The following is a 13511-nucleotide window of genomic DNA, read 5'->3' as shown; positions in this document are numbered from 1 at the left end:
GTAGCACATATCAATTTCTTATGAAAAAAAACTTTTTTCACAACATTATAGCATGAATAATTAAAGAAAAGTGCAGTACGTCCATTTTTTTTACAATTTCCATAACCAGCTCCCGAACTAATGGACATTGGCTAACCAGTGCGATTTTAGAGAGACATTCCCTATGTTTAGCAACAACTGAACCGGTAAGGAATGGTCCCCCTCTGCTGAACAACCCCTCAGTGAGCTAAAAAAGTGCAGTCATGCAGATGTTATTTAATTCAAGACAGCAGCAAAGAGTGCTATATATAGACCTGGCACTACTATCACAGACACTCCAGGGTTGCACTATGCAGCCAATTATTTCCAGACCTCACAGCAGCATCTGAGGTGGTGTGGAGGGGAATGTGAAAACCAATAAGAATGACAGATACTGCAGCCACTTACATTAAGCGCAAGAACAGAAAATGAGGAATTGAAAAAGGCAAAAAGCATGAAGGAAGCATTTCTGCACTTTTGTATGAATAAAGTACCGGTATTTATTATTTATGAATGAAGAACAACCTTTTTATTCTCGCTGATGTGAATCAATTGAAACTTAATAATATATAATAAATAATAATATTATTGAAGTGAATAATACTTTGATAAAATTACCTAAAATGCCTAATATTTATCAAGGCAAACATAAAATAGTTACACCTCAAAATAGCTTACATGCCCATTAAATTACAGTTTGTAAAAACTTAGAATGGGGGTAATCAATATGCATTGAATACTGGTAGTATTATTAACAACACGGATTCAGCCTACTAGTTTTATAGAATCTTTGTAAGAAACTATTCAGGTAAAAGGTGAAGCTTAATTATTTTGTATAACTAAGAATCCAAGGAGCATAATATAACTATATTTAAGTATATTTATTCAAGTATACACGCCATAATGAAACATTAACCTTGCTTGATTCAAGAGGCCTAACTTCTGTATACCAACACCATACAATTACAAATATATGTCTGGTGGCAGCTAATCTTCTGTAAACTGTTAGTTATGTAGCAAAAGAGCAGTCATTGACACTTGTTAACTGACCTTTGCATAAGGAGCGGCTGACCGGCCTGCCACTGCTGTTCCGCTGATGTTTGGTTGACATGCGTTTCATCTGTCGGGGAGTGCTGGGAGGAGAGGTGCTATAGAAGGTTTCGACATTTGCTTCATCTGAAAACTCATCAGCTTCACAACCCAGATTGTCTCCAGCAGCATTTTCTGTTTTGCGCATGTGCCTGGAACACAAGGGAAAAGTATCAGATGCTGAAAAAGGATTCATTCTAAAAAAAATGCAAATATACAAAATTTAAAGTACATTGTACTGTGTAGCTAAAACTGATGCACACAAATCAGAGGCAAATATTATAACAAGCATGGAGGAATATATACATTGCATCAGTCAAACACAAATACTCATTCTTACATATACAAGCACAATAAAATATTTTACTGCTAAAATCAGAATTTTCATATATACACAACTATTTGTTATTTACACTTTGTAGAATGGTTTGTGAGCTCAGTGGTATTTACTGGTAAATAATAATCATGACAAATACTTAAACATAGTGAGCATGTTTGCAAAGATTACAATTACATTCATCATGGTTTTTAATGGTAACAGATATGGCACTTCACATCTAGGGACACTTAAACATTTCATACACAAGCTTAACATTTTGCAATGTTTTGCTTAACATGAAAGATGAGCTATTTAGAATTGCTTGTTACAAACATACCATGTTGAAAAATAAGTTATGTAATAAACAATTCAACAAAAACAGTAGAGTGCCAATTTGTCTGGTTACGTTCATAATAATTCAAAGAATATATCTTTGATATATTCCCAGAGCCCTCTTAGAATAACAATTTGGGTATTGGCTGACTTGAGTAGAATGAATTAAAAGACACTCACTCTCCTTAGTGAATGCAGAGGATTAGGAGTATGGAAGAAACCGAACTATAGAGCAATTTCAAGAAGCAGGGAGAGATTCTCAAAAGCCATTTGTATGACATATATGCCATAAACATGGATTGTCAAATACAGAGTAGCACAAAAGAAAGCAACATATCAATAGACAAAAGGTTTCATTTCCTGTAATCACCCTGAAAATTACTCACACTTCAGACAGTCATACAGCACCAACTTTCTTTATCAAGCAAATTACTATAATGTCTAATAATAAAAAAAATCCTAATAATAAATATGGATTTGAACAATTATATATACACACACACAACCCAAAATTAAATTTTTATATCTCTTTACAATGTTTTATATGTCCTTTTATGCTTTTGCAGCCAAGTTTCTTTTAAGTATTTTTTTATCTAATGGATAGGCATATGAAAAATCTATGTACATTAGTAACACTAATATTCAATGCTTATAGACTATTATTATTATATTTTAGTAAAACAAACACACATCTCACATAAGACAAAATAATTGAGAGTGCCAAAAGTGGAAAAATACTATCCTTGAAAGCCAATTTTTAACAGCAGGACTTACAAATAACATTTCAGGGGTTGAAATACAAAAACTTTTACAGTGCATAAGGTGAACTGCACATCATCCTCCTCCAAGCAGCAACAAATGAGAAATAAATATATATCTCTATCTATCCATCTAGACAAGGTGGGTCGCCTATGCCACTCTGTCTGTTGTTGCTGGGAACCGGCTGGGCTTACTTTGCCACTGTTCCCTCTCGTTATCCCAAATGCGCCCTCTTGCTGCAGTAGGAGGGGCTTACAAATGCTGCCACCACTGGACTCAGATTCCGACATCCAGAACCGGGTTTCTTCTGGGTAACAGGCTGCTAGCGTATCTCGTTGCTGGTGTACCTGGGCTGGTACTCCTGACCTCTTACTATGTATCAGGTAAGCTGTGGATGGATCCCACCTGGCCTATCACACCGACCAGGGCTGCATGGGAAGCAGGAAGAGCGTCTGCAGGTCACAGGAATACAGCAATATCCAAGCCATTTATCAGTGAATCATTATATATATATATATATATATATATATATATATATATATATATATATATATATATATATATATATATATGCCTGGCGGCGTGTCAGTGTGTGTGTGTGGAAAAAACTATTTTCTCAGAAAGGGCTCATCCAATTGACCTGAAATTTGGTATACTGACATTATTTGACAAAAAAAATTATAATAGTGAAGTCAGTTAACTTCCATCATCCCCCCTTCCCCCCGTGGGAGGGGTAGTAAAGGCTAAATTTACCAGTTGAGGGCTCAAACTCTTGACCGTGTGGGTATTTATTTACCAGAGCCTGTGTTTGGTCATGGACAATTGTATGTCGCATTTTCATGAGTACAGAGAAGCAGTGATGTGAAAGTGCAGGTTATGAATACTGCCCTTCAAGGAAGACTGATTGAGCACAGCGATAAGGTGTTTAGCAGAAACGTTGTGTATCGAGAGGTTTTACAACAGTAAGACGATGGAGATTAAGGATGAGGTGATGGAGAAGAATGATGAGGGGGTGACATGTGGACAAAACCACGTTAAAAAAGGGCGCTTACGTCGGGAAGTAACGCTCTTCCCCAGAGGAGGCCTAGCCCCAAATGCATGACAAGAACCTTTTTAACACCTTAAGTAGCTTGATTTGACTAGAATGCATGAGTATCATGCACGGGTTAACATATAGATATAGATATAGATATATAAAATCTCAATTAGTGCCCCAAGCTCTTGAAGAAATCTGCCTGACCCTAAGTGAATCATGTTTCCTGCAGAAAGTGCTGTGCGTCAATAAAGTAAATGTTGCGGTGCTGTTGGAGTGTCGAACAAAAATACATCAAGACACAGACCTACCGTATTTCCCCAAGTATATGACGCACCCATGAATAAGACGCACCTTAATTTTGGGGCCCAAAATGAAAAAAAAAAGCTTCTTGAGACAACTGGGGTCTCCCACTGCCGGCTGGTTTTCCTGCACCGTCTCATGCTCTGAGCATGCTGCCCTCCTGGCGGTTTCCAGATTCCCGGGTGCCCCCGCCTTCTGAGAGTCCCCCCTGGCCCTGGTGGCTTCTAGCTGAGTGCCTTACCTCTACCTCTCGGAGCGCCTATCACGGCAATTGTGGCCTGTTTCCGGTGGAGACCAGGGGCTGGAGTTGGAACAGCCCGGCGGACCCGCTACTTCCGGTTACGGGGCGGGACTTCCGGCGGGGACACGCAGTTCATACAGCTAGCGGGGACTCCTCTCTCCTCTCACATCCAGGTGCCGACTTCCTCATTGAGGTAAGTAAGACTTGCAGTGTATAAGACACACCCTTTTTTTAGACCCAAAATTTGGGGGGGGGAAAAGGTGCGTCTTATACATGGGGAAATACGGTATGTCATCTGCCAACAATTATCACTTATTAGTACACTGCTAAATTTGTGTGTGCACAAGGGAAATACAAGCATGGTTTTATAAACATAATTAAATAGAAGCAATAAATGAATATGTCATTATTATTTACAATTAGAATTAAGCTGGGTTCACACTACAGAAGATAACTGCAGAGGCGATTTCTGTAACAATTTCACGACTGAATGCCCTGATGAGCATGCAGATTTAGGTGTACACACCTGTATGATTTACCTTCAGATCTGTGCTCTTCATTTGTCATAACCATTTGCTGAAAAGATCCAGACTCTGCACACTCTATAGATATCTCCCTACACTGCTGGTCGTGAGTGCATACACACTTCCACATTTGTCCGACATTGTTCCATCGTTGATAGAGATTTTTAGTCAGTTTATAAAAATCAAGGCAAAAGTTAGGATGCGCTTTGGTACGATACAACAAGATCATTGGAGCGTACACACTAATGCAATATCAGACCTAAAGGTCGTTTATTGTGGGATTAGCACAATAATTGGTTGAAAACTCTGTAGTGTGTACCCAGCTTTAAAGTTTCTTCTTCATCTCAACCTTACATTTCACTGATCACATTAGTTGTTTTTTTTAAAAAATGGCAAATACAGCAAATGAAACATTCAAATATGTAGAACATAAAGGAAAATAAGGGGCGTTACAAATGAAGGCAGGCCACAGTCATCATATTTATTTAAAAAATGGTGTCTGCAAGATATTCTCAACAATATTTTCTTTCTGAATAAACTACTTCAACAGACACCTTTAGCAAAATATGCAATATCAGGCACCTGGCTTGATCTCAGCAAGTGGTATGAAATGAGTCAAATAATAATCTAACCAAAATCAATCAGATTAGGACTGGAAAGGTTGTTTTTTTTTTAGGATTTTGTACCTTGTGCACTACAGGATAGGTGGGTCTGTGCTGATAATTATCACTGCACGTATTTTGTAGCAGGGGTAGAGTATCCACAACAGATACGCCTCCTGAAAAGTGTAGCTGCAGCTGTATCTACCTCTAAATATAAAGCCAGTACAGAAATATGTCTTTACCGTATTTACCCTATATTAAAACACCTCTTTCCTCAATCATCCTGCCTCTTAACACACAAGGAGGCTTAAGTCAAAGATACATAGATAGCTCAATAAAGGACAGAGGGTAAGCATTTTTCAGCTCATGTGCAGTATAAAGCTGCGTATTTGATGCTTAAAAACATGCTTGCGTCCAACTTTAAAATTACCCCATATATTGAAACAGGACACCTTTTGAAAGGAGTAGTTTTTACTAGTCAAGTATGCAAGGGTACTTCCATGTCTGACAAATGTTATTTTTTCATTACTAAGTAAAACTTTTGTTTCCAAGAAAATATATTTTTTTTGTTTTTTTTTTTATCTTCAATCAACTTGGCAGTTTCTGATAAAAAATAAATAAAAATAATAAGCTTCAGATCAGAGTACACAATCAGTCTGTAGTACAGATAGCGATTACTTCAAGAGTTCTACCTCACAAGGACCAGCCCTAATAAATCATTCACTATTTCAAAAATTTTAAACAAATGCAAGGAGTGAAAAAAATAGAATATTTCCATGCCAGCTACATTACAGAAATGACAAATTCTCACATTCTCCACAGCCAAAAAAAATACATAGCACAATTTATTCAGCCCTTTAAGTCATTAGGAATGACTATAAGCTTACCACACTGTTCTCTGAAGAGAAGACATATATTATCTGCTAGCTCCATTTTCATAGATCTTAATAAATATCTTGGCTCAAAACAGAGTATTTTAGACGCACCAGATTCTTGACTGATATGTCAACCCAATCCATGGATGTGCAAAGTAATGACTACTGCACCAGGATAATCCGGTTAGGAACTCCCTACATTAAAGAGTCAAACCTGACTCCACCCTCCGCAGTTAAATACATTTTTTTTTTTTGTTGAGAATGCGTTGCCAATAAGTAGTATGCTTACACAACGTCCCATTGGGGGGGGGGGGGGGGGGGCAAACAAACAAAAAAAATAAAAACACAGCCATGCTTAAGATACTTAAAATAAACCTAAACTTTAGGAATGCCCACAGTGTTTTGTTTGTTGTTGTTGGTGCACGTAGAGTTGCAGTCTTAGGTAAAGGACTCCCTTAAACAAAGAATGGAAATCTTGGCTCAAAAGCAGTCTACAACAAGATGCTGCCTGCTCTGCAACTGTCAAATTGATTTAGAAGTTAAATAGTGTTTGCATTTCATTTCTAAAAAAAAAACAAAAAACAACGGGGTTGTTTCCATTGCAAAGCCTCAGGAAATGTACCCTGATTATAAATTTCACTAGCACCAGACCTTTGAAGTATACAGACAAATTTATTTCAGCGAGTAGTTTTCCTGGGATTCATTCGTTCCTCTTACATCCTGGGCAAAACAGGTGTATGTGTAAGTGAAGAGACCAGTCACATGCAACTATCAAGAGAGTGTCTTGTGTTTAGTACTCCAACTCCATCTCCATTTAAGAGGTGGTGAGCACTGCATGTAGTAGCTAGGAGGAAACATTGGGTTCATTTGACAACACCATTTGAGGTGCCTTTATTCTCACATAGTATGGGATTCTGATTTGAATACTTTTTAACCCTTTTCTCCAGTTATGTTTTAAATGTATACAGTTATTATGTATATGTTTTAACCAGGATGTAAATATTATTGTAAGTGTAAAAATTACTTTAATTTTTAAAAGTTATATACCACACAGCAGGGCTCTATATAACAGGGAAAAATGTTAAATTAGTATCTGGCCTGTGATATGGAATGAGAGGGGGGGTACCACTGTGACAATTGCATTACTTAACGATCAGGGTGCCTGGGTGCTCATTTCTATGTATGCTAACGATCTCCAGCAGAAATATCTTAATTTTAAGCAACTGTGTTGAAGCAGTTACTTGGGAAATCATTTATTACTGTAAATTATGTTTGAATCCTAATTTTATGCTGCCTGTGGCTAGAACTACCCCCTTCTGCTAAACATTATCATGTAATATTTCTGTATTAAGTATCCCTGTTGGCATGAACAGAGCTCTGTTCTCTTCAAAAGCCAGGGGAAAAAATGTCTTTGCCATGGGCGTCAAATCTAGTCCTGATTGGTGGACTCATTGCAGTTCACCCCCTTTACCAGATTGGCCACCATGTTCAAACATCCTTTAGGTTTGCCAAAGTATTTCAAGTGTGTATCTGAATTTATGACAGGGGTGGAAGTTGGTTTTGGTTCTATATAACATGCTACTGCATTGAGTATGTACCATCTTATATTCCTGGTTGTTTGAGAGTTAAATATCAGGTGTGTCGAGGAGTTATGGCTATTGCAGAACTGACTGAAGAATCCGAGTGTCACTGAAGAACTACAAAGGATTAACAAGTCCTCTTCCTTCGTCTGGATCCCTGTGGGTCTGGTAGATCTATACGATAACCACAAGGTGACCAGTAGAAATATATGTATTTTGATCCCCAAAATCTGTTATGTTAGCCAGCACTGCACTAGAGATTACAAATCAACAAACTATCACTACCACTTCCTCTTTGTTTATACTTATTCACTTTCACACGCCAATCTTTGTATGTCACTAAATTGACATACAAAGACTGTACAGTTTACTTATTCACAACTTCCTTCCCCATTAAGGGAAGGAAGTTGTGAATAAGTAAACTGTACATTATGAGTGTTATACTTTGGTTAACAATTTAGTTATTGTAAAGTAGAATATATCAGTTAAGCAATTGTCAAGTCAACGTGTCAGAGGCCAAACCTTCAGGGTGGATATAAATACCTGCAGATTTACAAGCATGGGTATTTAAATTTAGCTAGAAAACCAGGAATGCCACACATTAAAGAGAAATATAGCTAGAACAAAATGTTTGTGTGCAATATATATTTGTTCAATAAATGAGAACCAGAAATATTGAAAACGTTACAAAATAGAATTGATAAAGTAAGAAAAGGTATATTACAATATCATGCCCTGCACCAGGGCATGTATTCAATTTTGTAACATAGCTGGTACAGGTCTGTTCTCATTTATTAAACAACTAAGGATATTATTTTGAAGAGAAGCAACTCCCAAAAGCTAATAGCATCAGCTGCATATTTCCACAATGTCTCATGAGCACTGGTGAAACAGAGTTGCACAAGCATTTTTATATTGCACAAAACAGAGTGTTATATTATATACTATTTCCATTATAAGTCACCCTCTTTATTTTTACAAGCTTTTGTGAGAATGTATCTGCTGGTAAATAAGGATGGTGTTATAAAGAGGGAGCATGATGTATAAAAATTTCAATTTCCGCTTGACCACCCACAATTTGGAGCTTTGCATAATGCAATATACAGCTATTGGTCATGATAATGCTTCTGTGAATACAAATACATGTTACAATCATCTTTGCTATGGAAACTAATTATATATATATATATATATTTTAGGGATGAGCGGGCTCGGATATCTGAAATCCGAGCCCACCCGAACCTTGCCGATCCGAGCCGGATCCGAGACAGATCCGGGTATTCCCGCCAATTGCAAAACTGAAAGCGAGGCTCCGAATCATAATCCCGTTGTCGGATCTCGCGATACTTGGATTCTATAAATTCCCCGCTGGCCGCCGCCATCTTCACTCAGGCATTGATCAGGGTAGAGGGAGGTTGTGTTAGGTGGTCCTCTGCCCTGCTATATTCTGTGCTGTGCTCAGTTCAGTGGTGCTGTGTCCTGTGCTCTGTCCTTCTAAGGGCATTGTTATTTCCCTATTATTCCCAAGTAATAAAAAAAAAAAAAATAATTATAAAAAAAAGAAATTAAAAAAAAAATATCCAAAAACAATCCTGCAGTATAAGTCCATTGGTACTGCAATATTACAAAGTTCACTGATTCTGCAGTATAAGTCCACCAGTGGTACTGCAATATTACAAAGTTCACTGATTCTGCAGTATAAGTCCAGTGGTACTGCAATATTACAAAGTTCACTGATTCTGCAGTATCAGTCCAGTGGTACTCTCCTGTGCCGCATATAATTTTTAAAGGCTTTGCCGAGTGTGTGTGGCTTAGGGGTACGCTCTCTTGTGCTACATATAATGGAAAACAAAAATTTGGAGAATAAAGCTGCGAGGAAAAATCTCAGTTTTCCTAAAAGACCCGCTGGCGGGGATGCTGATAACATCTGGTCCGGACTGAAGGACCTGCCAATCATTGCAGACATGTCTACTGTTGCTGCATTGGATGCTGTCACAATAGAAAAAATGGTGGAGGATTATTTTGCCGACACCATCCAAATAGACATGTCAGACAGTCCATATTGTTACTGGCAGGAAAAAAAAGGCAGTTTGGAAGCCCCTGTACACAGTGGGTCTATTTTACCTGAGTTGTCCCCCCTCCAGTGTGTACTCGGAAAGAGTTTTTAGTGCAGCGGGGAACCTGGTCAGTGAGTGGCGAAGGAGGTTGCTTCCTCAGAACGTTGAAAAAATGATGTTCATAAAAATGAATTATCAATTCCTCAATCAAGTACAGCCCTCCAGATAGTACAGAGGGACTTGTGGTTGTAGAGTCCAGCGGGGACGAATTGATAATGTGTGAGGAGGAGGAAGTACACACTGTAGGGGGGAGAGGAATCAAGAGGTTGAGGATGAGGACGACATCTTGCCTCAGTAGAGCCTGTTTTGGACTAAAAACAATATTGTGAGGTGGGAGGTGTTCAGAATAGACTGGGAATTAGTGGAAATGATTGTTATTGAGGTTAATAATAGCGTATGAGTGAAAATAAACCCAAAAACTTGATTTTAACACTTTCTATGTTTTTTTTCAAAATAAATCCGAATCCAAAACCTTTCGTCAGGTGTTTTGCGAAACAAATCCAAAACCTCACGGAAATCCGAATCCAAAACATGAAACACCAAAAGTGGTCCCTAATATATATATATATATATATATATATATACACACACACACACACACACACATACATACACACACATATATTATATATATATATATATATATATATATATATATATATATATATATACACACACACACATATACACATATATATATATATATATATATATACACACACACACATACATATACATATACACATACATACACACACTGTTCTTTACAACTGGTGAAACCTTGAAAAGACAAACCAAACGGTATCTATGTTTTATAGCACTTTACATAAGCAAAGAAATATTAAAAATGAAACAAGAAAAAAGGCTGCTAAACCGCTGACATACTATGACTAAAATTGAAAACATCCTAACTGAACTAAATTTAACCCCCTGTAAGCTCTCTAATGGGCTTAGCAAGCGACATTTTAACAGTGCAAATTTAGGATTTAGTGTCAGTAAAAAAAAATGCATGTCCATCACTTGCCAAAGACTCTGTTTCAACAGGTTTAAACACATGGTGCTACCAATAGTTGTAAAGGTGATTTCCTTCAGATCAAACCAAGGTCAAATGATCTACCCGAAGGAGAATTTGCACGGATGGCAAAACTCAGTGATGTTATAAACATACCAGAGTGTGAACATGCTCTGACAAGATGTCATGCAGTAAAATTAGGTAGCCACTGATAGGAAGGAGGAAAAAAAAAAAAAAAAAAAAAAAAAAAAAAAGGGACTACATGACCACTCCACAAACCTTAAATAAAGGAATGGCACAAAAATTCAGGTTCAATGCCCGCTATTTTATTTATCAATATGTTAAAGTAACCACAGCATCACCAACTGACTGTACAGTTTTATTTTCAGCAGAAAGAACTTCATTTACAAACTCTACTATATAATAACCATGTGGACCAGGTAAAAATATTCTTTAAATTGCAAATCATGAAGTTTTGTAGAGTATCCTGGTACTGTATAAATACATTTTAATAAGTGTTTAAAATCACTTTAAGAGCTTTTAGACAGTTGTAGAAATCTAGTAAAATAAATATCTCACACAACCAACTTTTCCAGTTTACGACAAGTAAGGAGCAGTTTTCAAGTGTGTGGTGCAAGACAAGCTCACACTGTAAGAATTGTTGATGAGTTCACTTGCTGTGCAGACTGTTTTTGAGGTATTTCCAGGAAATACAAAAAGTGACAGAATTGCAACAAAGCTGCTCTGCCTACAGCAAATATAAGCCACAAATGGAATGTGGATCAGTGTTCTTTCACCGAAATATTTTCCAAGTTATTTCCAGGAAATAAATATTACTATGGGAACAGAAGATTGCCAGTGCAGCTCTGAACTTGACAAATTCTTGATAAGTATTGACAAAGCAATACAATTCCTTGTCAAGGGGGGATGTTCTAAAAATATATAATACTATAACCCACTGTAAATTCTAAGTATAATAAACATCACAGAAAAGTGTAACTGTGCACTTCTGTCCGAGTCTCCAATAAAAACAAAACAAAATTGTGTGTGATGAATGACCATGAATATCTCAATGTATAAAGGAACAGATTTCTACAGACACACAGCTACAATTATGTAAAGTTAAATTCATTACGCAATGAGTAAAGCTTGGCAACAAACCTGATGTTCTTAACTATACCATAAAGGTCACTATTCAAAGGCGTGTTACCGGGGGTTGAATGTTTACACAAACACCCAGAGCTCTGCACTTCCAGTTACTGGGAACAATTTTCCACAGTCATGAATCCACACCCACCAATGGCTACTGTCAGCTGTTTTCAAAGACCAACCTGCATCCCGCCTGCATCCAAAGGTCAAAACTGAATCAAACAGGAACTACAAAGCTGTTACACTTTATGAAAAGAGTTATAGTGAATTCTCACTTGTATAGTTTGGAAGCAATATAAACAGCAGTACACTTAAACGGCACTACAACCTATGTAAAAGATTTTACTAATGTGCATCTATCATGAGCCCTGGAGTCTGCTACATGCTTCTCTTTTCCCCATGGCTGTAAAATGAAATACCAGGAAAAAAGGATGCATGTAGCAGTCACTAGGACTTTGACTAGAGGGAGGGGCACATTAGTAATATCTTTTTTTTGTCACTGGTAGCACAGCTTTAAGTGACATTGTGCAGATATTTAAAACATGCCCAGTATATGCATATAAAATAACCATTTTACAAAAGTTTACTTTTAAAAATGCTGCTAAAATTTACTTTAATAATAAACAAGAATGACAACTAGACATGGCTTATTATTTTATTATACATTTTATAGAATTTTAATAGACACCAGTTGACTTGTCAGCGGTAATAAAAATATAATGAGCTCATCATTGCTTGTGTGTAAGCAACTTGGCATTTGCACAGCCCACTCCGGGGGGGGGGGGGGGGGGGACTCAACTGGCCAGGTTACTATAAAAAGTAACGCGGACTGCGCACTATTACCGTTATAGTGCGCTTAAATACTGTTATTACTGTAGTTTCCATGCTGGCCGGATTAATATGTTTAGCGCGGCGATGCTCTGGGTAATTTAACACTGTAGGGGGGAGAGGATGTAGGCAAATAGAGAATGTAAACACTGAACTACAAGCAGGCAACCACTAGCCTGTGGTCTCATGGCTGCTTTTAAGTGACAATTGTTTTTCCGAATCAGAAAACATGGTCTAAAGATGTTAAAAGTTGTGTAGTCTATAATACTTTCAATGTAAAATGCTTTTAGAGCTGGATAGCACTGAAGAGCTTTCATATCACTATGGGCCAACACATGTAACACACATTGTACACCACCAGCAAGTACAAATCAATGTGAAAGTGTGAAAATTTAATGCACATTGAAAACATATCTATCTATATATAATAAATAAAACAATGGTGCACAAATCAAAATTGTGAATCAATAACAATAGTGTCTGAAATAATGTACACTCTTCATACGAGGAGGCAGCCTTCCTCCGAAATTCCGGATGGTACTCCGGTCAGGAAATAATCCTATATAACATAATAGGAGGAATAGCGGAGCCAAATAGTGTAATATCTGGTAAATATTTCCCAGATCACCAAAATTGTGATATATGCGTACCGGAAATGAAGACTTTAAGGCTTATCATGTAATGCTCAGTAGATCAATACCGCACAGCTTCCTTAATCTCTAACCATAT

The 13511-nt window shown here is 37.3% G+C and overlaps 1 protein-coding gene across 5 annotated transcripts in view; it reads right to left on the bottom strand.

Moving 5' to 3' along the window:
- The window catches only part of MAP3K4 (mitogen-activated protein kinase kinase kinase 4), a 93462-nt gene that overhangs the window by 69845 nt on the left and 10106 nt on the right, over positions 1–13511 (bottom strand). For 3 of the 5 annotated variants that reach the window (XM_075203263.1, XM_075203266.1, XM_075203264.1), the window contains exons 1-2: positions 6109–6203; positions 1069–1259 (exon numbers count right to left, since the gene is read on the bottom strand). In XM_075203263.1, coding sequence (XP_075059364.1) covers positions 1069–1259; positions 6109–6134 — 217 coding nt within the window. In that variant the 5' untranslated portion in view covers positions 6135–6203. Of the gene's footprint in view, positions 1–1068; positions 1260–6108; positions 6205–13511 lie in introns of those variants that run through there. The other 2 variants (XM_075203267.1, XM_075203265.1) reach the window with 2 other exon arrangements.

The sequence above is a fragment of the Mixophyes fleayi genome, chromosome 3 (assembly GCF_038048845.1).
Source record: "Mixophyes fleayi isolate aMixFle1 chromosome 3, aMixFle1.hap1, whole genome shotgun sequence".
Lineage (NCBI taxonomy): Eukaryota > Metazoa > Chordata > Amphibia > Anura > Limnodynastidae > Mixophyes > Mixophyes fleayi.
Note: the sequence above shows the minus strand (reverse complement) of the source record. Positions and strands in the feature narration are given on the sequence as shown.